This window comes from Aquila chrysaetos, chromosome 18, assembly GCF_900496995.4.
Source record: "Aquila chrysaetos chrysaetos chromosome 18, bAquChr1.4, whole genome shotgun sequence".
NCBI lineage: Eukaryota > Metazoa > Chordata > Aves > Accipitriformes > Accipitridae > Aquila > Aquila chrysaetos.
In genome coordinates this window covers 21,225,925-21,251,594 of record NC_044021.1, presented here as the reverse complement: position 1 = coordinate 21,251,594, position 25,670 = coordinate 21,225,925, and the positions used below count along the sequence as shown (strand labels likewise).

General features: G+C 42.4%; 1 protein-coding gene across 2 annotated transcripts in view; it reads right to left on the bottom strand.

Annotated features, from left to right (window-relative positions):
• RANBP9 (RAN binding protein 9) overlaps positions 1-11,340 on the bottom strand; it is a 40,967-nt gene extending 29,627 nt beyond the window's left edge. Inside the window, exons 1-2 of one of the 2 annotated variants that reach the window (XM_030041646.1) lie at positions 10,560-11,340; positions 2,086-2,197 (exon numbers count right to left, since the gene is read on the bottom strand). In XM_030041646.1, coding sequence (XP_029897506.1) covers positions 2,086-2,197; positions 10,560-11,028 — 581 coding nt within the window. In that variant the 5' untranslated portion in view covers positions 11,029-11,340. The remainder of the gene's footprint in view (positions 1-2,085; positions 2,198-10,559) is intronic. The other variant, XM_030041647.1, reaches the window with a different exon arrangement.
• Positions 11,341-25,670: the final 14,330 nt, after the last annotated feature.

The following is a 25,670-nucleotide window of genomic DNA, read 5'->3' as shown; positions in this document are numbered from 1 at the left end:
TTCCCCAGTGTACTTATTAAAGAATTTATTAGTTTGAATGCAGTGTAACATTGAACCGTAAGAGAGTCGCACTGCATCTAGTCAAAGACTTCTTGGACCTGAAAACAAAGTCCAGAGATGCACACATTACATCTAGTGAGGCTCCACATGTCAACTCCTGCTCTTTATCAGCTAAGCTAGATTTGGCTTTGGCTCTATGCACAGTATTCCCCACCATCCATACTATCTTATACAATGAAAAAAATTAACATCTCAGCTCATTATGCAGCTAATGTTTCATGAAGTGACACTAAAAAAAGGTCACAAGGCTGAAGTAAGGTTGAAGCAAGGACAAGGCAGTATGTATTATCATTAACTGAAAAAAGTACCCCTCCATTTTTTTAAGCAATCTCAGCAGGCAACTTCACAAGCCTTAGCTATGTACACCTCACAAATAACCATTTAAATGACAAAACCTTGAAATACTTTACTCAAAGGTGTTTTCTACTTTTGTAGGATTGCCCTGAGTGGCCTACTGAATTAGAAATTACTAAAAAGCAACACAAAGAGGTCTAAGGTAAAGTGTTAGAGAAGCTATGTGAAATGACATCCCCACACATGGGTACTTTTTGAAATCCATCATTTCAAAAAAGCTAGCTTCCAAACTAAGCAGGCAGAAATACCTTTCAGGAAGGGATACATGCATCACCAGCAAATCACAATAGGAATCTCTCCTTAACTGACAGCAGCAGGGCAATTTTTAAAAAATGTTTAAGGAATAAAAAAAGCCCACAAAAGGTGTTCCTAAAATTGATAGCAAAACATTACTTGAAACACTAAGTTCCATCATCTTAATTTAAAAATAATTAGGTCTTCACTGTGTAACAAAAGCCAACTACAGACCTAAGTTTTTCATAGCAAAGAAATCTCCCAGAAATAACTTTTAGGAACAGAACAGATAAACTCATAAATGCTCCTACAAGGCAGCAGCAGTACTGAGAGGCTATTCTTTCAAAATATCTCTATACAATACTATAAGCGAAACAAAAAAGTTTGAATACTGTTTCTGACTTAAAGGAGGCTTACAGAACACTGGGAAAATGAAAGAAAGAAAGAGCAGCAAGACAGACAAAGATAAGACAAAGGTACTGCATTTCATCCAAAGAGCTACGACACAGCTCTTCTCTCAAGATTTATTTTCACAAGAGGACATAAGCATCCACAATATGCTTGTACAGCACCTAGGACAAGGACATTCAATCTTGACTAGGACCTTGAAGTAGAATCACAGTGTATATACTACAGAATATTGGAAAGAAGTATTGCTTATGTAGTCCTACGTAGGCAACATGATCAACGTCTCAGCATTAACACACACCCTCTACCAAAAGCAGTGAAAGACAAAAAGGAATTGAAGTGGTCTAGCAAAGATTTCATTAGTACTTCAGGACTTTCCCAGGTGAGATTCTATCTGCCTCGGTAGACTTGAAATCATGGTATCACCTGCGCTTCAACAGATTCGTAATTCAGATGGATTCTGGGAAGCAGCAGCTACACACACTCATCAACTCCTGTCCTTTCCATAGGGTGACAAATTCCCAGGCACCTATTCAGAACATTCCCCTTTCTTCTTATTACTGTTCATCAACGAGTGCCTTAAGAATAACTTTCTGTTTTAAAATTGATACAACATCCATGAAAAGACTACACTGAGGACATAAGTTGGTCTGCTGCACACCCTAAAAGCTTCCTAAAAATTACGTGAAAGTCTGTAAAGCCACACAGTCAAAAAACAACACCTTTAAGGTAAGAGCAAGGTCAAACTATGGTCATTCAAACCCTAACTTCTCTGTCAAGAGAAAATGAGAAGATGCTGTTATGGTATTTATTGTGTACACTGATTTGTGGACAGTAAGTACCACAGTCAACTCCCTTAGAATAAACAAATACCACAGTGCAACTTCACATGAATAAGGAATTAAGCTATATAAAAAGGGGTAAATATGAAAATAAGTTTTGATATCAAAGACATCTGTTGACTGAAAGAAAGATGATGTGAGACAGTATTTCGAGTAATAATTAATTAATAATGCACTCAATGCTTACCCATCTCTTCCCTTACTGACAATTTTAACTTCAAAATAGTATATGCCACAGGCTGCAGGTATAGGATGTGTAGCTCGAACAGAAGCAGCATCTTTTGGAGTTTTTCCATGACCTGAAAAACAATTGCATGCAAAACACAACAAAAATGTATTTTAGTTAATTGCAGAAGACAACTCAAAGGTATACATACCAACTACTCAAAACAGAAGGCTTATGTAATCAGCAACCAATATACAATATTCTAATCAGCCTCATTTTTATGGTAGAATATTTTCTTCCAACATTAAGTTTTCATTGTAGGTACTTGCATTGCAACTAAGCATGCTACGAGAAGTTCTGGATATACTACTCTAAAAGGTTCTATAATTATTTGAAGGGAAACTAGAAAAAAGTTTCACTACTTACTGCAGTAACATAATCGACAAAAGCCCACCTGGGTTTGAAAGAACTGGATCATTTCTCAAATGCACAGGGCTTACTCATTTTTATAGACTGAAACATGATATAACAGAGTTTAATGCTTAGTGCTTCTGATCTTCAAGTTATTTAAGATGCTTTAATTCTAATGTCCTTCAGAATAAACATCAGTCATTATATAGAATGTACTACTCATCATTAATTTCCATGTTCTGAATGTTATCTCGGGACAGCATTAAGCATTACAGCCTGCAACTGAGCTAATACAGCTCCTACTCCTTTTTCTTATAAGGCTCACTGTGTACCAGCTCTGCCACAAGAAGAAAGTCCAATACCAGCTCTTGTCTACTCTAGGGATTTTCAACCTAAACCCAAGAGCCACTTGCACTCCACTAAGACTAACTCTTCTGAACATGTCACCCTCTTCACAGCCTTTTGTTTCAAAGGCAACTTGGAAACAGGCTTTTGGCCAGATGACTTGTCTTAGCAGCAACCTGTACAAGCAAGCTCAGTCTCTCCCAGGCACACCAAAGTCCCTCAATTATTGTATGAAAGTCACACAGGAGGTCACAGGACATAGTTTAAAAAAAATTTTTAAAAAAGCACAAGATGGAAAGCATATTGGATCCTGACAAGAGGTATTTCAGTAAGATGGCAACCAGAACAGATTGTCACTGCTATAAGAATAATTCACGCAGATCCCATGCCTGCTCTCCGTGTGGATCTGAGGCATAATGAAAAGAGACGCCTGTTTTGAGTGTGCTGTACAAATCACTTGGGCTGCAGCACTCCAGCTGTCATCTCCAGTCCAGACAGGGAGGCCTACTGTACCTGCATAGCAATTGATCTACGTATGCCAAAAAAAAAAAAAAACAAACCCCACCAAAAAACCCACACTCCTTCCAGTGGCATTAACACTGGAATTATTGCTTAGGCACAGATTAATCGTGTCTCATGTACAGCAGGTCAGGTCATACAGAAAGGAATAAACTGCAGGAAAATGACAGCATAGCCAGCCAGAAAGATCAGGCACAGCTGACCTAACACTACTGAACCTCTAACCACAGAGCCCTCTAGTGTAAACGTTGATAAAACAGTAAACACTTATCTGCCCGTAGAGCTAGCACCAACCAACCAAACGGCACATACTCAGCCAGGGAAAACTCTCCATTTCATCATGGCCACATCTGCATCCAAAACTCTGCTAGCACAGCACAAATTCTTCACTCATTGAGATTAGGTTTAACCTACAAAGTTTTTTCTGATGCAACTAGTTCACCTCAGTGTGTGACTACCTTAAGGCAACTAGCCAACTATCTTACTTTTCTGGGTGCAAATGTATTGCTCACTTCAATATGTCATTACTAAACATTTTATATAAAGATCCTTCAATCAACTCACAGGTTTTACAATATTAAGCTTATTGCCTACCTTCTGCATGTTGTTTTCAGAAGTCTCACGAGGCAAAAACAGTAATTTACTCCTCCATACACAAGACAGTATACATGTTTTACGGCTGTGTCAACCAAGGTAATAACCAAGTACATAACCTTAGAGCTTTTATAGGTTTGCTTGGTTTTCAAGTGCTGGTAGCTCACTATTTAGGTTTATAAATTAGATTATCATTCCTAAGTATGCAGAAATCCTTCAGCTAAAAGGCACCCAAAACTTTATGGGCAGAACATTAAACTCCTGAGAGATCCCTTAAATTCAGATAGCTCTGATTAAATGATGCATTAGTTGGGGGGGGAAGATACTTTATTTTTAAATGTCCTTAGGTTTTTACTTTAAAATAGACTGCAAAGAAGTTCCCTTGGTTACTCTATGCACTTGACAATCTGTGTAGTTTCAGTGTGAGTCAGTCTCCTTATTTGGGCAAGTCTTCCACATAGAAGACTAAAGTAGTAGGAACTAGCCAAATATTATTGAAAATGTACATCTATTACCCAGCAGACTTTGTTTTGTGAAATCACAACCTCCTAAGTGTTTGGAAACCATACCAATTTAAGGTATTCTTAGCACCTCTTCCTGAAACTAGCCTCCTTCTCCCACCCCCTCCCCAATCCAGGCAGCTATTTGCAAGGACACATGATGAACCAGATTGATTAGCTGACCATGGTTTAAGAAACCTACCAGATTTTTTTAAGCAGCAGATCAGTTCCCTGATCCAGTTCACAACACAGCCGCACACAGCTGTCACACTGCAAATAAGAGGTCGACACAGGGGCAGAAGTAACAGGATACCTTACCAGTATTGCCAAACACTTCATGTGGTGAAGCAACATGCCTGGGGAAGTCAGTGCCCAAAACTACTTTCATCCCATTAAACAGAAGACACCCTAAATTTAGAACGGCTGTCCTTTTAATATAATCTCCTATGAATCCCATTTTACTACTTGAGTATGCTGCTTTTATTTGTAGTTACATACAGCTATTATTTCTAACAGCAAATTCAACAGCATCAAGCAGTTAACTACTTTCAAATATTCCAAATACCTCCACATTGTCTCAACATGCTAGTTGAGACCTTCAGTACTACCAACCTACGATGGATTACATAAGGAGTCAAGAGATACTAGTTATCAACCAGCTTTAAAACAAGGAGTCTCTTTACAGAGCAGGTAGTTGAACTGCAAAATTTCTTACTAAACGATATTATAGATGCTAGTGTTTAAGTGGATGCTGGGCAATCTTCTAGAACAGAAATTAACTGAGAAACTGCTTTCAGCTCAGGATGTCCTTCCACTTAATATGGCTGGAAACTGAGACGGGAAAACACAGATACACCATATATGCCCAATGCAGTTTTAGATTCTTCCATAGGCACTCACTGATGGCCACTGTCACTGATGGGACACTGAGCTGAGTGGCCCATTAGCTTGACATTATATACTGCTGCCACGTTCTTTGGTAACCTGAATCCCCACTTCCTTGCTTGCGAATAAAAAGGAACTTCAACACCCAACTCTGAACTTCTGAATCGGAGGTTCCAAACGTCTGAAGTAGATCATATGAACGCTGCCCTATGTTCCCTAAAACAGTCCTCTTTCATAGTCTCAAGCTATAGTTGAAGTATTTAAAAGAATACTTTTAAAGTATGTATTATTTAACATTAAAAATTGATCACTGTCAGCATTAAAAAGAGAATTCTGCAAACAGAATTCTCTGCATTGAGGCAGAGAAGGGAAAACAGGTGTACAAATCTTGAACTTCACACTGTAAACCAGATCATAGGTAAGTTCAATTACAAGAATTGGTTTTGATTGGGCTTTCATTAAAGTGTTTAACAACTACGAGTCGACCATGCTTAAGGAGTAAAGCTTTATTTTATTTTTTAAACAGTCGTTCACACTGATGATTTTTACTAAAAGTAGCATCATCAGTCCTTCAGCAAAATTAAATTGACATTAATCTAAATTTAAATTCCGTCTACTTGAAAAAAGCCAATTCAGATAAAACCGTATTTGGAGAAGTCATTTCAGCTTTCAGAAATATAATCTTTGAACCTAAATCTAAGTGGGTAATGCATATACACCAAATGGTCCAAAAGAAGTCTATGGAAGTGTCTACCTAGAAAAAAGTAAGCGTGTTTATATAGTTTAAATCCTTAAATGAAGTTTACATAAGCTGAACTGCAGTTATTTCCAACAGGTGGTTCAATTACTTGCTCACACTGCCAAAAATAAAATAATCAACACCTAATCTTCTGTTGATTTCATTAGGAAAGTTTCACTGAGACAAGGAAAAAAGACATGCGCAAATCACTGACTTGACTTCAACTTTTTCCCCAGTTTAAAAAAGCAAGACATCTCAGAGCTACGAAGGTGTTCAAAACAGGCATACTGCACTGTACTGAATGCACTTCAAGTGTTTTCTGCCACAAAAATTGACACCATTCTTGTATTACTGAATGGCAACACAGAACTATTACTATAGAACCCTTTCCTGTTTGTTATAGAAATTGGGATGCATAGTTTGCACTGAAAAATAAAATTAATTTGTTGTTCTTTTTTAAGTTTGGCACTAGAGACAGTTCAAAGGCATTGTAAATAAATGTCTGGCTAAGATTTCCTGGCCCGCAATACATTAGAAAAAGTTCACACAATGGCAGCTTATTCAAAATTGCATAACTTTTCTCAGCTTTTTTTGGACAATCGTCACAAGACTAACTTAAGTGAAGTTACTACAGGACCTTCCATGATTTAAGCACTAATGATTTAGTCTGTTTACCTAATTCTGTATATAGTTTCTTCCACGGTTACAATCTGTGTTGAGTCTGTATTTTTATGTCCTTATACTACATAGCATAGATTATTATCTGCTGGAAACTGAACTTGTTTGTCTAGTGGAACGTTCATATGTAATATTTATGATAGCCGCCTTTTTCAACAAGATCCATGTGTTATTCTGAGTATTTTAGAAATATGTAGGAATATTTTTAAAGATGTCTTACCTTAATAGCTACATATTTTGTGCAGTAACTGCTTTACAGGTAGCATACACTTATCTGAACCCTTATGCTTTCTTTACCACTTACCTACAGCTCAGAGCTGTAAATATTATAATTAGGTAAAATGACATAAATTTTTTTCTGATACTGTTTTTCATGTCTCCCCTACATAGATATACCATGAACAACAGTCACTAGGACAGTGTTAGCTTTCTATCAGCTTGCACAGCTAACTGGCAGCAACACAGAAATGTACGTCTGTCCATCTAAGAAATCAAAAATACCCTTGGGTATAGTCTTAATATATTACAGGATCACTGATGCCAACATATATGTATTTCATATCCAGATTTTGACAAAGCTTCCTAATCAAGAGTCAGAATTTGTAAAAGTGTAACAGAATAGCTCACTGTAGAAAGAAATAAGCCTGTTTAGGTAAACAACACGGTAGTCAACGCATCTTCCCTTCAACCGCCACGCCATGTATATTTTCCTTCTTTTTTAAGTAACACTATGATTCTGAGAGATAACACAAAAGAGCAATGAGCCTCGGGTTTTGTTGACCCCCAACAAAATTTGAAGAGCTGTTATCCTGATGCTAGACTGTACGACTTTCTTTAAACCTTCACCGCTTGATCAATGCCTGGTTTTGTGGCAGTTTTGATTTTTAAGCACTCTCTAAGATGCTTGCAAAAAGCTTCAGGTCCAGAAATGCAGTACACAAAGCATCACAGCTGCAACGGGTAGAAAGAGACATCGACCGCAGCTCATGTCTCCATACAACTTGTCTACTGGTATGCAAGAAAGTGAAAGGAATCTTCAAAATTACATAGAGAGGACCATCATTCCTCTCACAAACCAATGAAACAAAGTTATCACTGCCCACAATACATCAACACATTAAAATTATGATGCTGGTTATATGAAAAAATGACTTTGAAAGCTTTGCTCCGATTGTTCCCCCCTACTCATTTTTTCAGAGGCAAGTATCCCCAACACATCCAGAATGGAAGGAAAGCACTGATGTTACTACCTTCTGCCTCCTATCCATTACAGAGAAGAGGAAATTACTCCAGAAAAACGGTTCTATAGCCAGAAATCTACAGAGGCAGCAGAGAAAGTGTACAAGGTACCTGTACTACAGTAATAGAAAATAGTAAGAATTGCTTTTGATTACTGGCAGATCTGTCTTCTCTCCCTTCCCCAAGTATTTTGGTCAAGAATGCAACAGATCTTTACCCATGCTCAATGTACAATTCAAATTTCATTTCAACAAAAACATCTACCATTCTTCCACGACTACTTAGATAACTTCGGAAGCACTGGAAGTGCCAATATTCCACAAGAAGATACTCTGGATGCTTTCAAGACCTCTATTTGCAACCGATTTGTAGGAACAATATTTCACAGTGCTAAGCACATTCTTGCTTTCTATCTTCCCTAAATCTCCTCACTGAACCTCCCCACTTTCTTCCCTTTTATTGTATTTAGGTCTGAAGGATCCAGGAGGCAGAAAAGGCAGCAGATGTTTTAGTGTTTTTTTAACCCGGTTCTCGGGTAGGAATGCCCTGATACCCATTCATTGCTTAGCCCAGTGAGCAACACCAGGTGCCAGGCTGGTAACATATACATGGGGCTGTCCTAATAACCACCTTCATTAAATTACCAGGAAGAAAAGATGGGCCACTTAAGAGGCCATTCACCACCGTTTGCAGTTAGGAGAAAGAAAATGTTATATTGGCACCTCTCCTCCTCACAGTCCTCTGGGCTAATCTAGGAATTCTTCAACCTTCATCACTTACTATTATTTAAGAGCTAGAATAAAGGTATTTTATTATTATAACCTAATTGTGCTTTATAACTTCTGGTAGAGTATCTATGGTATTTCCTATGTTACCTATACTTCGGCAACATGCTGAGCCTCTTGTAATTTCTTTGAGGTAATTAATTTCTTTTTTTAACACTAAGGCAAAGGAGAGAAGTGAGGAAAAACAGGGATAGCACAAAGAAAGCTTGAAAATATACCTCTACAATTACACTGGCAGACCAGAAGGATTCCATCTCTAAATTCTAGCTCACGAGCAGGAAGAGTCGGTCAAAGCAAAACAAACCAGCAGAAGGACTTGTGGGCCATAAAGCTATGATCATCTTGTAAGAAAAAAACCCAACAACCCGCCACCACTAAGCACCAGAAAATACAAAAATGCTGCTAAAAATACAAGGTCATAAAACACTGAACAAAAGCCAGGAAATTCAGAGTCGAGTATTAAATAACATGTCCTTAAATCACTCAGTACCTCCCAGAAACCTGCTCTATAGTCATCAACCTCCTTTATTATCTTTGTATGGTGCATTAAACTTAGCATTTTTAACAGAGTATTTTGTATGTAATAATAAAGCCTCTCTATTGAAAAAAAAAGTCTCTGAGAGTACATTTAATCCTTTCATGGCAGCCAAATCCTGCCATGTGTTTGTGTTGCCGTTTTCCTCCTCCGATTAAACAGTAACATGTTTATCGAGATTTCAGTTGAATTTCTCCACTGTAAACCCTAAGAAAGGGTAATTGCAAGGTTGTTTTTTTCCCCTCCCATTACGTTCATTTGACTACAGACTGACAAAAGATCCAGTTCCTCACAGCCAACTCAGAAGTGGTTTTGAATCCACAACACTTCTACTTTAGGACTTGGGCCTAGAACACCAGATGTGTCTGTGTTTTTTCAGGTCAGAGTGTACGCTTATGTTTCCAGGTTTTATGACATTTCATAACAATCAACACAAGTTTTTCCTCTATTGCCTCTTGCTGATTTATACAAACGCATACTCTGATTTTTTCCTTTTCTTTGAAAATCAGTAACTGCAACTATGAAACATCTAGGAAGAAAGTTATAAAGTCACCTTCATTAACGTAAGTCCTATTGTCATTCCTTCCCTCAAATCACTCTGTAGTCTGTACAATAGTTAGGCAAGACTGTTACCAGCGACTTTAATTCCATTTTTCACAGTTTAAAAATAAACCGTGTTTTTCTCTGTGCTTTCCCCTCCCGTCATTTCCGTGTTTAATAGCTTAACGCTTGCTGCTCTTAACTCCATTTAACCCTTGCTATTCTCGAGAGAAAAAAAAAAAAAAAAAGGCACTTCTTTTCTCGCTCATTACCATAAACAGGACACGTCATGCCGATCCTCCTTTATTCTCCTGCCTCAGACCCAAACCTTCTGGTGATACCTGAATCCACGGAGGAAGTCTCACAGAGTTTTACATAATGCCCACTCCAGAAGCATAAGGAGGCGGGGGCGGCCCCTTGCCCCCCCCCCCCAACCCCCCTTCCCCCGCACCGCGACAGAAACGGGGGGGGAAGGGGGAAAGGAGAGAAAATAAAGCTGAAATAAGGAAAACCAAGACCCCTCTCTCCACGCTGCGGGCAATTTAGGGGATCAGAACACCGAGAAGGAGAGGAAAGAGGGAGAGGAGCGTGTGTTATTTCCTGTTATTGTTACTCCCGTGCCCACTGCCCGACCGAGGGGTCGGGCCCGCAGCCCCCGGCCCGGGGAGGGCCCCGCCGAGGCAGGGCGGGGGGGGGGGGTCGCGGCGGCCCGAGCGGGCCCTCACCTTTGTAGTGTACCCGCAGGTTGTTCTGGGAGAGGCCGATGTAACTGAATTTGTCCTTCGGGCTCCAGGAGCGGGGCAACGGCGTCTCCTGCTCGTCCACGGCCGGGTAGAGCCTCTTCAGCCGCCGCTTCAGCTCCTTCTCCTGCTCGTTCAGGGCCGGGTCGCCGTGAGGGAACGGCGCCGGGGCGCTGGTGCTGCCGCCGCCGCCGCTGCTGCTCCCCGCCGACAGGCCCAGCGCCGCGCCGGTACCGCCGCCCCCCGTCGCCGCGGGCCCGCTGCCGGCGGCGGCGGGTGGCGGCGGCGCAGCGGTGGCCGCCGGCGGCGGCGGGTGGAGCAGGAGCGCGGCGGCCGGTGCGGGGCCGGGGTTGGCGGCGGCGGCGGCAGAGGGGATCCCCGGCGCCGGCGGGGGAGCGGCGGCCGCCAAGGGGAGCTGCGGCGGCGGCGGCTGTTGTTGCTGTTGCCCGGACATCCCGGCTCCGGCCTCCTCCTCCGCCGCCACCTCCCGCGGTCGCGACTGTCACCGGACGGGCCCGGGGCGGAGCGACGGGCAGGCCCGGGCGCTGCGGAGCGAGGCGACCGCCGGCGGCTCTGGCCGGCGGGTCACCCCCAACCGGAACGTTTCGGAAGGGGGCGGGGGACGACGACGATGACGACGACGACGACGGCGGCGGCGGAGCTGCCCGATGGGAGCGAGGGGCGTCGCAGGGTGCGGCGGAGCCGAGCCGGGCCGGGCCGGGCCGGGCCGAGGGAGCCGCGGGCGGAGGGAGCGAGTGAGGCGGGGAGAGCAGCGGAGCCGGGCGGAAGCGAGGCGGGCGGAGAGCGCGCGCCAGGCGCGGCGGCAGGGCTGGCTTCCCCCGCCGCCGCCGCCTCCTCCTCCTCCTCCTCCTCCTCCTCCCGTCTCGCGCGCGCGCGCACCCGCCCTCCCTCTCCCTCTCTCTGTGTCCAGCCCCGGCGCGAGGCGCCGCCGTGCGTCCCCCCCGTCAGCTGAGCCCGCCGTTCCCTGCCCGCTGCCTTGCGCCGCCCCGCCCCGCCGAACCCCGCGCTCGCGGTGGGCGGGGAGAAGGGGCGGGGCCTCCGCCCCTCAGGCGGGCGCCGAGGCGCGAGGGCGGCGGCTGAAGCGCTGAGGGGAAGGGGAGATGTGCCGCCATCCGCGACGACGGGTGCGGAAAATAAATGGCGACAGGCCGGGCCGGCGCCTGGGGTGGTGTGGGAGGCTGTCTCCTGTCAGGAGCGGCTGGGGAAGTGCCACCGAGAGCAGGGCAGGGCGGCCCACAGGAGACGGGAAAGCTTGGGAATGCCTCGGCTGGGGAGGACAGCGGGAGCAGAACAGTGTTCCTGGGGGGGGGGGGGGTTGTTCGGGGTCTTTTTTCCTCCTTCGGTTTGCGCTTTGAGGCGTGTTTTTACCTATGCTTAATGTCATCGATGAATCGGCCCTTTGCCTGCGCTCGTACTTCAGCATGGCAGCAATGAAAGAGAAACATCTACAGACAGGCAAGCATGGCTTTGAAAACATCAGAAGAGGAAGGGAATTTCACTGGCAGGCCTAGAACCTGAAACATTGGGCACTTCACAAATAATTTCCAGCTGCCAGCGTGTTAGAGAGCAAGTACAGAAGCAGGAAATAGAGGAGGTTAATTATGCTTCACCTGTGTGAAATGGCTGGTGAGGTAATGCAGGTGTGACACTCAAAGGCTTGTAAGAAGCTAAACATTTCTCATCTATAGTCACCAAAATATCCTGTCACACGAGACTGCTCCATGATGTCTAGTAGCATCTGTGGCTGGACAAAATGCAATGATCTAAAAATACCCTATCAAAAGGAGCTGCAGACTATGCAAGAGTAGAAACGCCTAGGATGGACGTCAAAACACATGCTGAATCATGCCGGAGGGTCAATTACCCTGGCACTGGTAGACTATCTCCCACTAGATCTAAGTTTGCTTTCTAGTATCTAGAGGTTGTTGTAAACCATGAAGCTTAGTAGTTCAGAATTAAATTTTAAAAAATACAGTGTTTGGCTAACAAACTTTGGGGGACATATTTGTTACATTCGTAAGTCTAGATGAGATCTTAACTCTTTTTTGAATTTCAATAAATTTTCTGCCATAGCTACTTCCTGAGTTGTAGCTCACTTAGCCTTCGTGCAGACGTATTTCATGTCACCCATTCTGAGATTGCCACCATCAAGTTCCTGTTTCTTGTACAGTAAGATGGGAGAGCAGGTGTTTCCGTGTTTAATTCTTGATGTTACTCGCTGCTCTGATTGCTTTTATCCCATCATTTACCACCTTCCTAGGATAAATAATCCAAATCTATCAAAACATAGGTTTTTATAAAAGCCTTTTCCCGCAAACATGCCCCCAGACAGACTTATCCACATCACTTTTTCTGAGGTAGGATATACTGTAAACTATGCCAGCAGAGAAAATAAATTCCTTTATGTAGAGGTATTCTAATACCCAGTATGAACTAGGATGTTATTTATTCCTCCTGTGTTCTATTAGCTTATTTGTTTTCTGACTACAGCTTCAGGAGGATTAGAGGTAGCACAGAGATACTTGCATGAATGCCCAGTTTCTACTTTTCAGTTGACATAAATGAATTGGAACTTGTCAGTTTTAGAAGCAGTACTCATGTTCCTCTCTAAAGTGAGTTATTTTGCATTTTCAATATTGAACTTAATTCACCATTACATGATCCATTCTCTTTCATTAGGACTTCCTCATCGTCACAGTCCCCTCTTGTCTTGCTTAACTGAAATAATTATGACAGCTGCAAATTTTACTATCTCACAATACAGCCCTCTTTCTAGATCAGTGGTAAATACAGCAACAATACGAGACTTGCTCTCTGTATAGCCCTGAAGCAGGCTGTCGTTAACCTTCCGCCATCACAGAAACTCACTCTTGAATTCTGCTCTTTGTTTTCCATCTCCAGTTTTTGAGCCGTGATAGTACTTTTCTTTTTGGCCAGTGATTACTTAGCTGGTTGAGTCTTCTCTGGCTTAGGGATTTAATCAAAGGCCTTTTGAAACACTGTAAAACCTTAACTAGTCCACCAAAATCTCTTTGGTTTTCGGGTGGGGGTTTTTTTTGACACTTTCAAATAATTTCAGTAGATGGATCAGCTAGAAGTTATTCTGCTTTGCAGAAAAGCCTTGTTAGGCCTAATTTCATATGCAGAGATTTTCTTCTGTATGCTTGGTTTTTTATTTATGTTTACTTTTAGTTTCAACCAAAGAAAATGCAATCCAAGCATTCCAGCAACTGAGGATATTTGTTTGGCCACTTGTTGAACATATCAACAGGGTGTCAACATGTCAGACACAGGTTTTAAAGTGAGTGCAGGTGATCAGATCCCTCCGTTACTCCAGGACCCAGGTCTTCCAGGCAGACGCACTGCATGGGGATCCGCTCACTGTCGGTACACCCGTTGGCTCTCCTTGGGGAACCCCGAGCCAGAGGAGAGGGGAGAGCAGCCCCTGACTGACGCCCTCCAGGCAGCATCAGTAAGAATAAAGCTCTCCCGACTGCACAAGCACATCCTCTTCTCACAACAGAGCGTTCTGCATGGCCTCAACGTTGCTGAGGTTAATTTAACTCCTGAATCCTGTGTTGGCTGCTCTCTGTGTTTTCATTAAGAGTGAGTAAGTGGGCTATGGCCATCCATGCCAGTGATGCCGATAGCATTCTGGCTGTCGTCAAGAAACAGAGGCAGGATTCTCCTTGGGAGTCTGTTTTTGTGCGTGTCCTTTGTCCCCCCTGTAGGACCAAGCCTCCTAGTTACACATGAATTTAGTATGTGCCCTACGGCTGCCAGCCTGACAAATTTCCAGCCACTTTCTGAAATCTAGTATCTCCCGTTGGTAGTGATGGTAACTTCACTGTTCTTTGTTCAGTATTTCTCCTGGTTAAGTTTTTCCAATGCATAGTTTCTTTGTAACTGTTTGGGAATTAATTTTGCCTGCTTCAGGAAGCTGCTTAAAAATCAGCAGTGTGTTATTTATTGTTGGACCTACTGTGCTGAATTACTGGTCCTAATAAGAAAAGAAAACCACTAAGAAGTAGGCTATGGTATTTCAACAGTGTTAAGGATAGATGTCCCCAAACTACCTGGAGGATTTTTTTGCTGAGCCCTTTGCTATTTGGACTATTTTTTTTCCTGCTAATTTAATCGCTCATATATAGGATAGGCTTGATGAACTGACAAATGAAAGACTTGCCAAAATGAATCACATATGAATTACAGGCCATCATCAGCTATTAACTTGGTTGAATCAAATGGTAATCAAGTTGCAATTTACAGTATTACTATATTGCTGCTCATACATACCACGGTGCTTCTGCTTTTATAAAACTGAGCAATCCGCTAATAGAAATAATTTTGTTGTATGAGTCAACTATACCTGTGCCTATCTTAGACCAAGAGTGATTAGAAATCTCTCTTGTTTGCCAATGCTTCAGCTGTGGTGTTTATATATATAAAACAATATATAGGGAGAGATATATATCTATTTAGTTTTGGTACTTGGAACACTAGTGTGTATACACAGTGGGAGCAGGCTTGTTCTCTGTATTCTGTTCTTACCTTTCTGGTATGTACATGACCACTGTGGTCTATGGGGACCCCAAGTTTTATAGAAGTATGATCCACTCTTTGTACAAAATCTCACCAAAATTAGTCTCTACAGTCCAATTCCTTTGCATTTTTTTTGCATTTTGTTAATGAGTTTAAAGTTTATTCATAGTTAACTTCAGGCTTTTCTTCCAAAATTATTATTCGTAGCCCTTTACTGTATCCTCTTTCCACACTGAAGAACAACTATTTTTCATCATTTTCTGGTGCATATGGTGGGGTTTTGCCCAGTATTAAAAGGCAGTTTAAGGGGAACCGAAAATTTGTTCATTGGGATAGATCATAAATAGAAGATGTCTCCACTGTCTGGGCTACTGTACAAGCATCATATTCTAACTAAAATGTCAAAATGAGCACAGAAGTAAAATGCCCTCCAAGCTCAATAGAATGTGTTTTATTCACAAGACAAATTTATGCGGGGGCAGGATAGAAAATATGATGAGACACATTGGTTTATTCCTTTTGTGAAAACAGATATCAAACCATAAGACTATTAGAGAAGTGATTCTCAGCGAGAGGGTCAAGATCCATTTCTGAGTCATCATGAATTTCTGCCGAGGGTGAAAGCAAGTTGGCATGATTTAAATGTTGAAATATAAGAAAAACCATTGAAGACTGACTGAAAAAAAAAAATTCACAGTGGCCAGAATTTCTACAGTAAAAGAGTTTGTTTGGCCAGATCTGCGTGGACTAAAAAAATCCCTTTGTGCTATGCAACCAAGTGAAGTGAGGTTGAAGGACAGGAAAAGACGAAATGAAAGAAGAAAAGAGCTAATCATCCAGCCTCCTTGGGCTAATGGACTGAAACACTCTGCACTCCTTTTCCCTTTGCCCTGGCTGGGTGCATCGGCAGCCTGACTCCTGGGAGCGGCTGGAAGAGTTCCAGTACCCTTTTAACTAATGAGAGGCAGGTGGGTCACAAAACTGCCGAGTTTGGAAACTGCTGTATGGCCGGGCACCATAGGACATCCTCTATATGATGTTTAGGATGGAAATTTACAAGTTATGCACTTTCGGTAAACATTTTAAAGTTCCCCTGGCAAACCAGGCAGTTTTTTGTTTCCAGTCCGTGCATTGGTAGGGTGCCCATTACCATAGATGAGCAAGCTCAAAGACTGCAGGCTTTCAGAAACACATGGGATGTGTCAAGCTGACCCACTTCTTGAAAGCCAGGCTAGGCCTTTGTGAAATGTCCTGTACTTGTTAGATGTTAGGATGTCAAGAATGTTTAAGTCTCCACTGGCGGGATAATTATTGTTATGGTGTTTATAGAGGTGGGAGGGCCCTAAGGGAAGGGAGGCCCAAAAGGAGAATCAGGAAGTGGGATGAGTAAGGCTCCAGGAATTGCACGCAGATGGAGTTCCGTCGTGCTTTTTTCTTTAGCTCACTTGGCTCTTCAGTAAAATAGATGTTTACATATGAGAAACTATTTTTTTCCTCTCTGCATCTCTCACACCTACAAATTCAAATGTTCCACATGCTAATCTTAGTGGCAGAAGTAGTTTTTGAATAGAGTTCAGGAACGTGAAACTGTCAGGTGAAAACACCAAGTTTTAATAATTTTTAGTTATTGTAGCTGATCCCAGTCCTACTGCCAATCTGTAGTTTCCCTTTTTCAAATCTGTTCTGGGGAAACCAGTTAGCATGAAATCCTGTATATCTGCTGAGATCTGAAATCCTGAAGATCTGCTGCTCTTGTCAGATAGTAGTGTTTTACTGTACAGGACTGATCATTATGTTATGATTTATAGAATATATTAAATATACCAGAAGGCTGTAGGATGTACAGACAGTTGCCTCCTTTTATTTTAAGAGTACAAAAACATGCATCTACGAAGCACATCATCTGACAAAATGAAAAGTATTTTTCTAACTTTGTTCAGTCATAGTAACCTTGGAGAATACTTGCATGACAGAGCAATTAAAATATTTCAAACAAGGTCATGATTTTGCAGGTGATTGTTTTTAAGATTAACTTGCCATTATATATGCTGTCATGATTGCAATGTATATGCTCAGAAGCTTGGAGGAAGAGTAGCTTCCTGTTCCGGTACATACATACTATTATTATGATGATCAGCAGTTATTGTTTGCCAAGCCATGCCTATGCTAACCTCTGTCATCAACCATATTGTTTAATCAGCTTAAAAATGACTGAATCTTATCTACTTGGCAACTTCTTTTAACTTACCTTATGAACTTACCTGTGTGAGGATGCTATAGAGTATGATACGAAAATCTTTACTATATAAAAGCCGCAGTATTGTCACCTATTTGTTACAGCTGCATGGTACTGTCCCCCTTGGAAGTGTCTTAATAATAAAGTCAGTTTTCCTTTCTAGGAATCAAAATGCTGAGAAAGACTGAGAGGTTATCTGACCTCCTTTCCCCTCCATGGCTGGACTAGCTATCCCATGAGCATTCCTGACAGGCACTTGCTTAAACTCTTCTTAAAACCTCCTGTGACTGACACGCTAACAGGTCTCTCTTGTGTTTTGACTAGTAACAATGTAAGGGAATGCTTGAGTGGTTTGAAAATACATATTTAATTTGGATAGTCTGAAAACTAAATGGAATACAAGCATTTCTGTTGCTTTAAAAAAAATTTCAGCAGTCCTTTTTGAAACATAAAATTTAAGTTTTGATCCAGATTTGCATTGCCACAGAAAATGTTCAAAACTCATGAGTCAATGCCCACCCACAAATGAAGCTGGCTTAAAAGCCCATTTTCTTAAAAATAAGACATTTAGAAAGGATGGGTAGGTGGTTGGTTATTTGCCATCTGTTTCTGAGCTTTGAGGAGACCTTCCTTTCATATTTACAAGCTTTTGCCATACAGAAAAATTAAAAACTTGCTTAAAAAATATAAAAGCTGGGATTCTTACTGCAGTCCCTTGACTTTGACAGCTAAAAAAAGTATTGAAGGATTTGCAATGAAATAATGAAAATCAGCAACACCTAATTTGACCTCCGTGTTACAGCTTCATAGAGGAAGAAACAGTAATCTGTATATACAGTTCCCCTCATATTTAATATACTTGGTATATTTTAAGAAAGGCTGAGGAGCAGTGTGGAGTGCTGTTGTGGGTCGACCCTGGCTGGACACCAGGTGCCCACCAAAGCCTCTCTATCACTCCCCCCTCAGCTGGACAGGGGAGAGAAAATATAACAAAGGGCTAGTGGGTCGAGATAAGGACAGGGAGAGATCACTCAACCAATTACCATCATGGGCAAAACAGTCTTGACTTGGGGAAAATTAACTTGATTTATTACCAATCCAATAACAGTATAGTAATGAGAAAGAAATAAAACCAAATCTTAAAACACCTTCCCCCCACCCCTCCCTTCTTCCCGGGCACAATTTCGCTCCCAAATTCTCTACCTTCTCCCCCCTTAGCTGTGCAGGGTGACAGGGAATGGGGGTTGGGGTCACTTTGTCACACCTTGTCTCTGCTGCTCCTTCCTCCTCAGGGGCAGGTCTCCTCACACTCTTCCCCTGCTCCAGCATGGGGTCCCTCCATGATCTTCTCCAACGTGGGTCCTTCCCACAGGCTGCAGTTCTTCACGAACTGCTCCAGCGTGGGTCCCTTCCCCGGGCTGCAGTCCTTCAGGTGCAGACTGCTCCAGCGTGGGTCCACCGCGGGGTCACAAGTCCTGCCAGCAAACCTGCTCCAGTGTGGGCTCCTCTCTCCACAGATCCGCAGGTCCTGCCAGGAGCCTGCTCCAGCGTGGGCTTCCCACGGGATCACAGCCTCCTTCAGGCACCCACCTGCTCCGGCGTGGGGTCCTCCACAGACTGCAGGTGGAGATCTGCTCCACCGTGGACCTCCCTGGGCTGCAGGGGGACAGCCTGCCTCACCGTGGTCTTCCCCACGGGCTGCAGGGGAATCTCTGCTCCGGCGCCTGGAGCACCTCCTCCCCTCCTTCTGCACTGACCTGGGGGGCTGCAGGGCTGTTTCTCTTACACTTTCTCACTCCTCTCTCCAGCTGCAGTTTCTGTGCCCCAGCAACTTTTTCCCCTTCTTAAATACGTTATCCCAGAAGTGCTACCACTGTTGCCGATGGGCTCGGCCTTGACCAGCAGTGGGTCCCTCTTGGAGCCGGCTGGCATTGGCTCCATCAGACATAGGGGAAGCTTCTAGCAGCTTCTCACAGAAGCCACCTCTGTAGCCCCCCTGCTACCAAAACCTTGCAGATCCAATACAAGTGCACATCTCCATCTCAGAAAGCTCTCCATTGTTCATTGCTAACTTCAGTTCACTTTTCTGTTTCGTAAGGTAATGAACATATAATAATGCTTGTTAATAGGCAAATGCTGTCTGTACTCCCAGGCCCTAGTAGGTTAAGTCTCATGGTAGAGAGGAATTTATTTTTAAACATAAAGATTGCAGGAAACTAACAATTCAGTGTTGTCATGGATTTGTCACACTTGGCTAGTTCTTGGTAATTAAAGGAAGGTTTTGATAAACAAGTAGTTTGCTTAATTTTAATGGTCTGGGGTTAGGAGTTCTAAGATAAACTTGCTTGTTAGAGACTCCTTATTTCTTCTAGTGAATATGTTGTCATTGTGCTAGAGACTCCTTATTTCTTCTAGTGAATATGTTATGTTGTTGACGTGCCAAGCAACTTTGACTAAACTCTGTGAATGCAAACACCTCCTTTTATATAGCGTCTTGCAGTTGGCTGCCAGGCTTGAGAGCACAGTTCTAGCAACTTGCAAGTTTACTGAAGTGCCATATTAAATTCATTCGGCAGGTAGCATTTATCCTCAGCTCCGAACTAACCCTTACAAATGTGCAGTCTATGGGAGGCCATATGTTGTAGAGAAGGTCATTCTCTCTGACAATAACCAATAGCATGAAGTTGTATTGGAGAATCAGCTCATTAGTGACAGCAATACAAATCACATATGAAAATCCTATTCTTAGCTTAATTAAGTTAGTTTTTTCTTGTTTGCTGCACCGATCAGCCTGGATTTTTAGATGAGGGTCCATGCTAAAAAACATTCATTTGAGACTCCGAAGAACCTGAAAATGCAATTCTAAAAGTTGTTGCCAGACTGTAGAAAGGTACAAACCGGTGCATAGAGATGTGTTTTAGTTCTGATTGACATAAGGTTACTGGGCCACACAGGCCTCTTAGCCAGCAAGTGACGTCCTGTGGAAGCATACCAGAAGCCATCAAGTACTACAATTTCTCTCTGCGGAAGGCTTGCACTGGTCATGGAACAGCTGGTAGTGATCTTTACTGGGAACAAGTCTAGTACGCCCAGTAAGAGCGTTCTGTGTCAGTACTAGAAGTGGGAATCACTTCACTGACCAATGCATTAGGTATCTCACCTAAGTTCTCACCTTGGTTCAGTCAGCAGTTAATGGAGAAAGACAGGTACCTAGAGGACATCCCTCCCATTCCAGCACATTTGACAAAAACAGATGAACCGGTTCCTGCTTAATCAAGCATTCTGCGTTCTGGAAAAAGTTATATGTGATCATACAAATCAAGACTATCAGGATGCAAGTGCACTCTGAGGGAAAGAATTGAAGCTGCAAAGCTTAATCCACATTAATGTGTTTCTTCTTATTATGGGTGCTTGACTTTGAAACCTTTATAATGTCTTACAATATTTTTACAGGCATGAGATATTTACTTTAAACTCACTGTATGGGAAATTTAAATCTATGCCATTTTAGATGATAGTATAATTTGTGTGGGTTTTGTTTGCTTTTAGTGATTTCTTTTAGTACATATTTGGCTTCTAGAGACAGCATATTGTTCAAAGCATGCTTTTCCTCTCCAAAGCCCCTACCTGCAGCATTAATTCCTTTATTTGATGCAATTCAGCACAAGGGTCTTTTACCCGGCCCTTGCGGGTCCCGTGTGCCCTGTTAGGTGCCACCAAGCAGGCTCCTGACGTGCCTGGTCAGCATAAAGCGAAGCTGTGTGTGCAGCCCAACCTTGGCACAGAGGTGGCCCAGCAGGAAGAGCAGCAGCGGGTATGGGCTGGCTCGCTGTCCCACTTCCCTGCCTGAGCTTTGTGTCTGAGCAAGGAGAACGGGAGGTAGCGCTGGCAAAATGCTGAAGAGGTGGGACCAAAAGCTGCTGAAGGTGCGGTGCAGCTGATGTGAGATGTGACTCAGTGACACGTCATCGTTGGCTCATAGGAAGAGGTGAGATAGATCTTGGGCAAGATGAAATACACTTGCAAAATTAAACAGTTCATAGGAAAAATAGCCTCGTCACCTCAGTTACTGACATGTCAGTTTTCACCAATAATCCAGGAATTGCTGTACATAGTATGAGATGTTAATGCTGGCCCTAATTCTGTTGACTGCCCCTCATCTCTAGGATAAGATTTGACCTTTTGCAGACTTGCTACTTCTTTGCAGCATTTTCTCTCTACCCTCCAAACCTCAGTCTGTCTTCTGCATTGAACTTTCCTGCTCTGTATCCTTTCATCTCTTTTTATGCAGAAGTAAAAGTTCCTTATGGGCAGAGATTCTTATTTGTCTGTTATAATTTATCCACTGTATGGGAATCATGTAGTTATATAAAGCAGTAATACTATTAATAGCAGAGAAGGCAGCAACTTCTCTATCAAACTTTTAACACAAATTCTCTATCAATTTAAATGGAAGCATGATCCATATTTAAAGTGCCACAGTCTTATGTACAGAAGGAATATTGAATCACAGTGAAAAATGCAGGAAAAGGAAGTCTTATAACCACGTCTACCCATAGAGAATATAAATGCAGCCACACGAACCTTTCAAATGTTCCTTGGTCAGGTGTGCGGCTTACAGCTTGGTATTGGCTCAGGCAGGACTGATGTGAACTAGAAGACAAAACCAGCAAACAGTGCTGGGGCAACAGTGCAGGAAAAGTTTAGGACATCCCCCCCCCCCCGCTCCCTGCTGTAACAAGGAACTAATCATTCCTTGTTAATGAACTGCTAGTAACAAATGTGCGTGAAAGCAGTAGTTAAAAATTGGCCAGCAAGAAGTGCCAAGTGATGGTTATCTGAGCTTACATTTTCTGGCTCTGGCAACCAAGGGTTCTCTATGTTTCTGAAGAAATGAATGCTAACGATGACATATCCAGCAAGATCTTTTCAAGTGGGGTACTGAAGATGGACATCAACACTGCCTGAAAGACAACTCTTCCTCCTTTTAATATGGGTCCTAAAAGCAAGGGAAGGTAGGAAGAGGAGGAAGGGCTGTATACAACTAGAATTAGCCCTGTATTTTATCAAAACCCTGTGTAGTTTCTAAGCCTGTTCAAGAATGACTTTTTACTTTAATTTTTAACTGAGAAGAAAGGACATACTGTACAGGTGTAATATCTAGCCTCCAATGCTTAGTGCAGAACTTAAAAAGCATGGTAGGAAGGGGCCAGGTATCTACTACCATATTGAATTTAAAGACATTGTCAAATTAACAAGGCCTGAATTGTTATTCTATTTACTTATCATTAACTGATATAACATTCTTTTCCACATCCTGAAGGTCATTACCACAGTATATTTATTTTGGCTCCTCAGTGATGTCGAACATCCAGTACTGTGCCTTTTACAAACACATACATGAAAAAATTCACTAATTCATGCTCCTTCAGTGCTGCCAAGAACACAGCAAAGTGTAACCAAGCTGCATATGGTCTGACTGTGGTAAAATGTCTGCACCCTGCCTACACTACAGGTGTAGCTCTACTGGAAGAAATATCCCAGCTAGGTTTCAAGAGTTGGATAAAATCCTCCTAGGGGAACGTGAGTGCCTGGTAGAAAAGCTGTCCTCAGCTGGCTCCAGTTTGATTCCTCTATCTCATATCCTGTGCCTTAAATGAGAGTTACATTCATTGTTGTGGTGCACAATTCCGATCCACTTACATGTTTTCCTCCCACAATTACGAAGGAAAACAGTTTGACCAACAGTGCTTTAGTTACAAAAATCAAGACACATGAGCCAAATTCTTGAATTTGGCATTGCACAATGATACTCTTAAAATAAACATCAAAATATTAGGCACCGCACAGTTTTGCCTTTGTTTACTAGGGCTCAGATGCTGGACAAAGCATCGACTCTAATACTGCAAAAATCTCTGACTAGCAGCTCCAAAACAGAAGTCCTAGTCCTGGTCCTCCAAGCTCACTTGTGCTAGCAGGATTTTGAACTCCCTTGGATTCTCACTGGTAAATCAAGCTTCATATTGGTGCATAGCGTACCAGGTATCAAAGCCAGGGCCCTGTATCTGAACAGGAATGGAGATGTTCACTACTAAGGGACATGCAATGTTTGAACTATGCAGTGCATGACTGAAAAATAAACATGAGGTAATAAAGAAAAGGCAAGCCAGTAGTAATCTGACTTTCAGGGATTTTTTTGATATATAATTGGACCCCAAATGTGAACTTCAGAGATAAGATACACTGATTACTGTACAAGATTACTACAGTATCATGATTATATATGTTGTGGAGTTGAAAGAACCTTTCCCATAGTTGGCGCTATTTAAGACAATGTATTTAGTACTAATTTAAATTCACTTTTTTAAGAGAAGATCATGCATAAGGGTGAAACAGGAAACATCTTCTAAAATGAACTCATGCATCTCTAGCACAATTACGTGGCTGTTGCGCCTGCATCTCTTCAGCAACTCCTCTATCTGATGACACAAAAGTCACTACAAAACAGATTTAATCTGGCTGTTTGGTGTTTTTTGAAGAGGCAGAGACTATGGAAAACTTTCCTAACTTGACAGAGCTTCTGTGTAGAGTTCAGTGAACTCTCAGGCAGGACCAAAAAGCAAGTGTCCCAGCGAGGCTTTCCTCTCAAATTCAGGCAGTTCTTCCCTACCACGTCCTGAGGCTGCTACAGTTCAAGCAGCACCCCTGCCTGGCTGGGCCGAGGGTGCACATAGTCACAGGTATAAGAAAGGTTGCATTTGTTCCCTCAGAGGCCACCTTAAGAAAACAAAAATCAGAACCAATGGGCAAAGTCTGCACTGATTGTACGTGTTCCAAATAGGTCACAAACATCTAGTTTAAAAGCTTGTCTGTATTACTGTTGTGCCTGTTTTAAACAGGCCGAGGAAAAGAAACATTCAGTGATTGTCTGTTTTCGCCAGTTCTGTTCTAGGTTAATAAGCACTTTGGCACGTGCTGGTCTTCAGGTTTTCATCTGTTTAAAAAAAAAAAGGAAAAGGAAAAGTTCACTACGTAAGTCTACTACATCAGTGAAATTGTTGCTGTAAACAGGGACTATGAACTATATAGCACTTCATCTGCAGATCTCCATATGCTTTCAAAAAGGGTTATTACCCCACTCTTAATGCTGGGAAAATGGTGGTGAAGAAGTGCAGTGACTTGTCCAGAAGTCACCCAGCTGGCCACTGTCAAAACCGTGGATAAATCCCAGGACTAGTTCTTCATCCCAGAAGCTGCCTCAAAATAAATAATACAGAGAATTGTGCAATGGAGTGTACTCTCAGGAACAGTGGCAGAACATGAGAGGAAAATAGATATAACAAACTGAAATACTGGAACGTAATTAGATTTAAGACAAGAAAATAACCATGGAAGTATGTGTGAGATTAAACATCATGTAGTAAAGAAACTTTGCTTTGGCTAGGCAAAATTTTCATTATTAAAACATGCTACATTTTCTAGATTATGACTCTTTTTTTTTTTTTTTAATGATCAAGGGTAGCGACAATGACTGCAGCCCTGAAAAGATAATTTCCCGAAACACAGCTGCTCCTGGAAGTAGAATATACATTTGCAGACTCTGAATGTAACTGATGGTTTTGACTTCTGTGTGCTAGCTAATGAGTTCTGAATCTTGTTTCACCAAGTTATTCCATGCTCTCACCAACAGAGTGGTCAGGTGGAAGTTGACGACGGCGGCAAGCATTATGGCGTACAGCCCTCTTGATCTACAGGTGTCCTGGGGCATCTGCAATCCAGCTGGACATCCCTAGGCCCTTGCGTTTGGGCACTACAGTGCGTACATGCTCTTCAGCTCTTTGCTCTGCCTAAGTTGCCTAGCTGACCACCCAGTCCCAGTACTAATGGTTGATAGACAGATTTCCCGCAAGCTTACTTTACAGCTCTGGTATTTTGAGTACTCTGAACTTCATTCATCCCTTCAGAAAATCAGTGGAAGCCGTCACTCCTGAAGGAGTCAGCTCCTTCAGCCCTGGGCAGTAGAAGAAATGCACGGATGGAGATGAAGTAATTGACATCTACTTTCATTTGTCTATGTAATTTTTTTCTTGCTACTCGTCACCATTCTTTTCCATAAGATTCTCTTGCAAACTCCCCTGAGTTTAGGCTGCTGCACACAACTGCAAATCACAGATAGTCTCTGATATTTATCCTGTTTCTTCTGTTTTTGTTTCAAACAGACTGCAAGACTTCCTACTTGTCTCTTCAGGCCAGTGATACCTTTAAAATAACCTGATCAGGTGACTGAAATCCCTCAA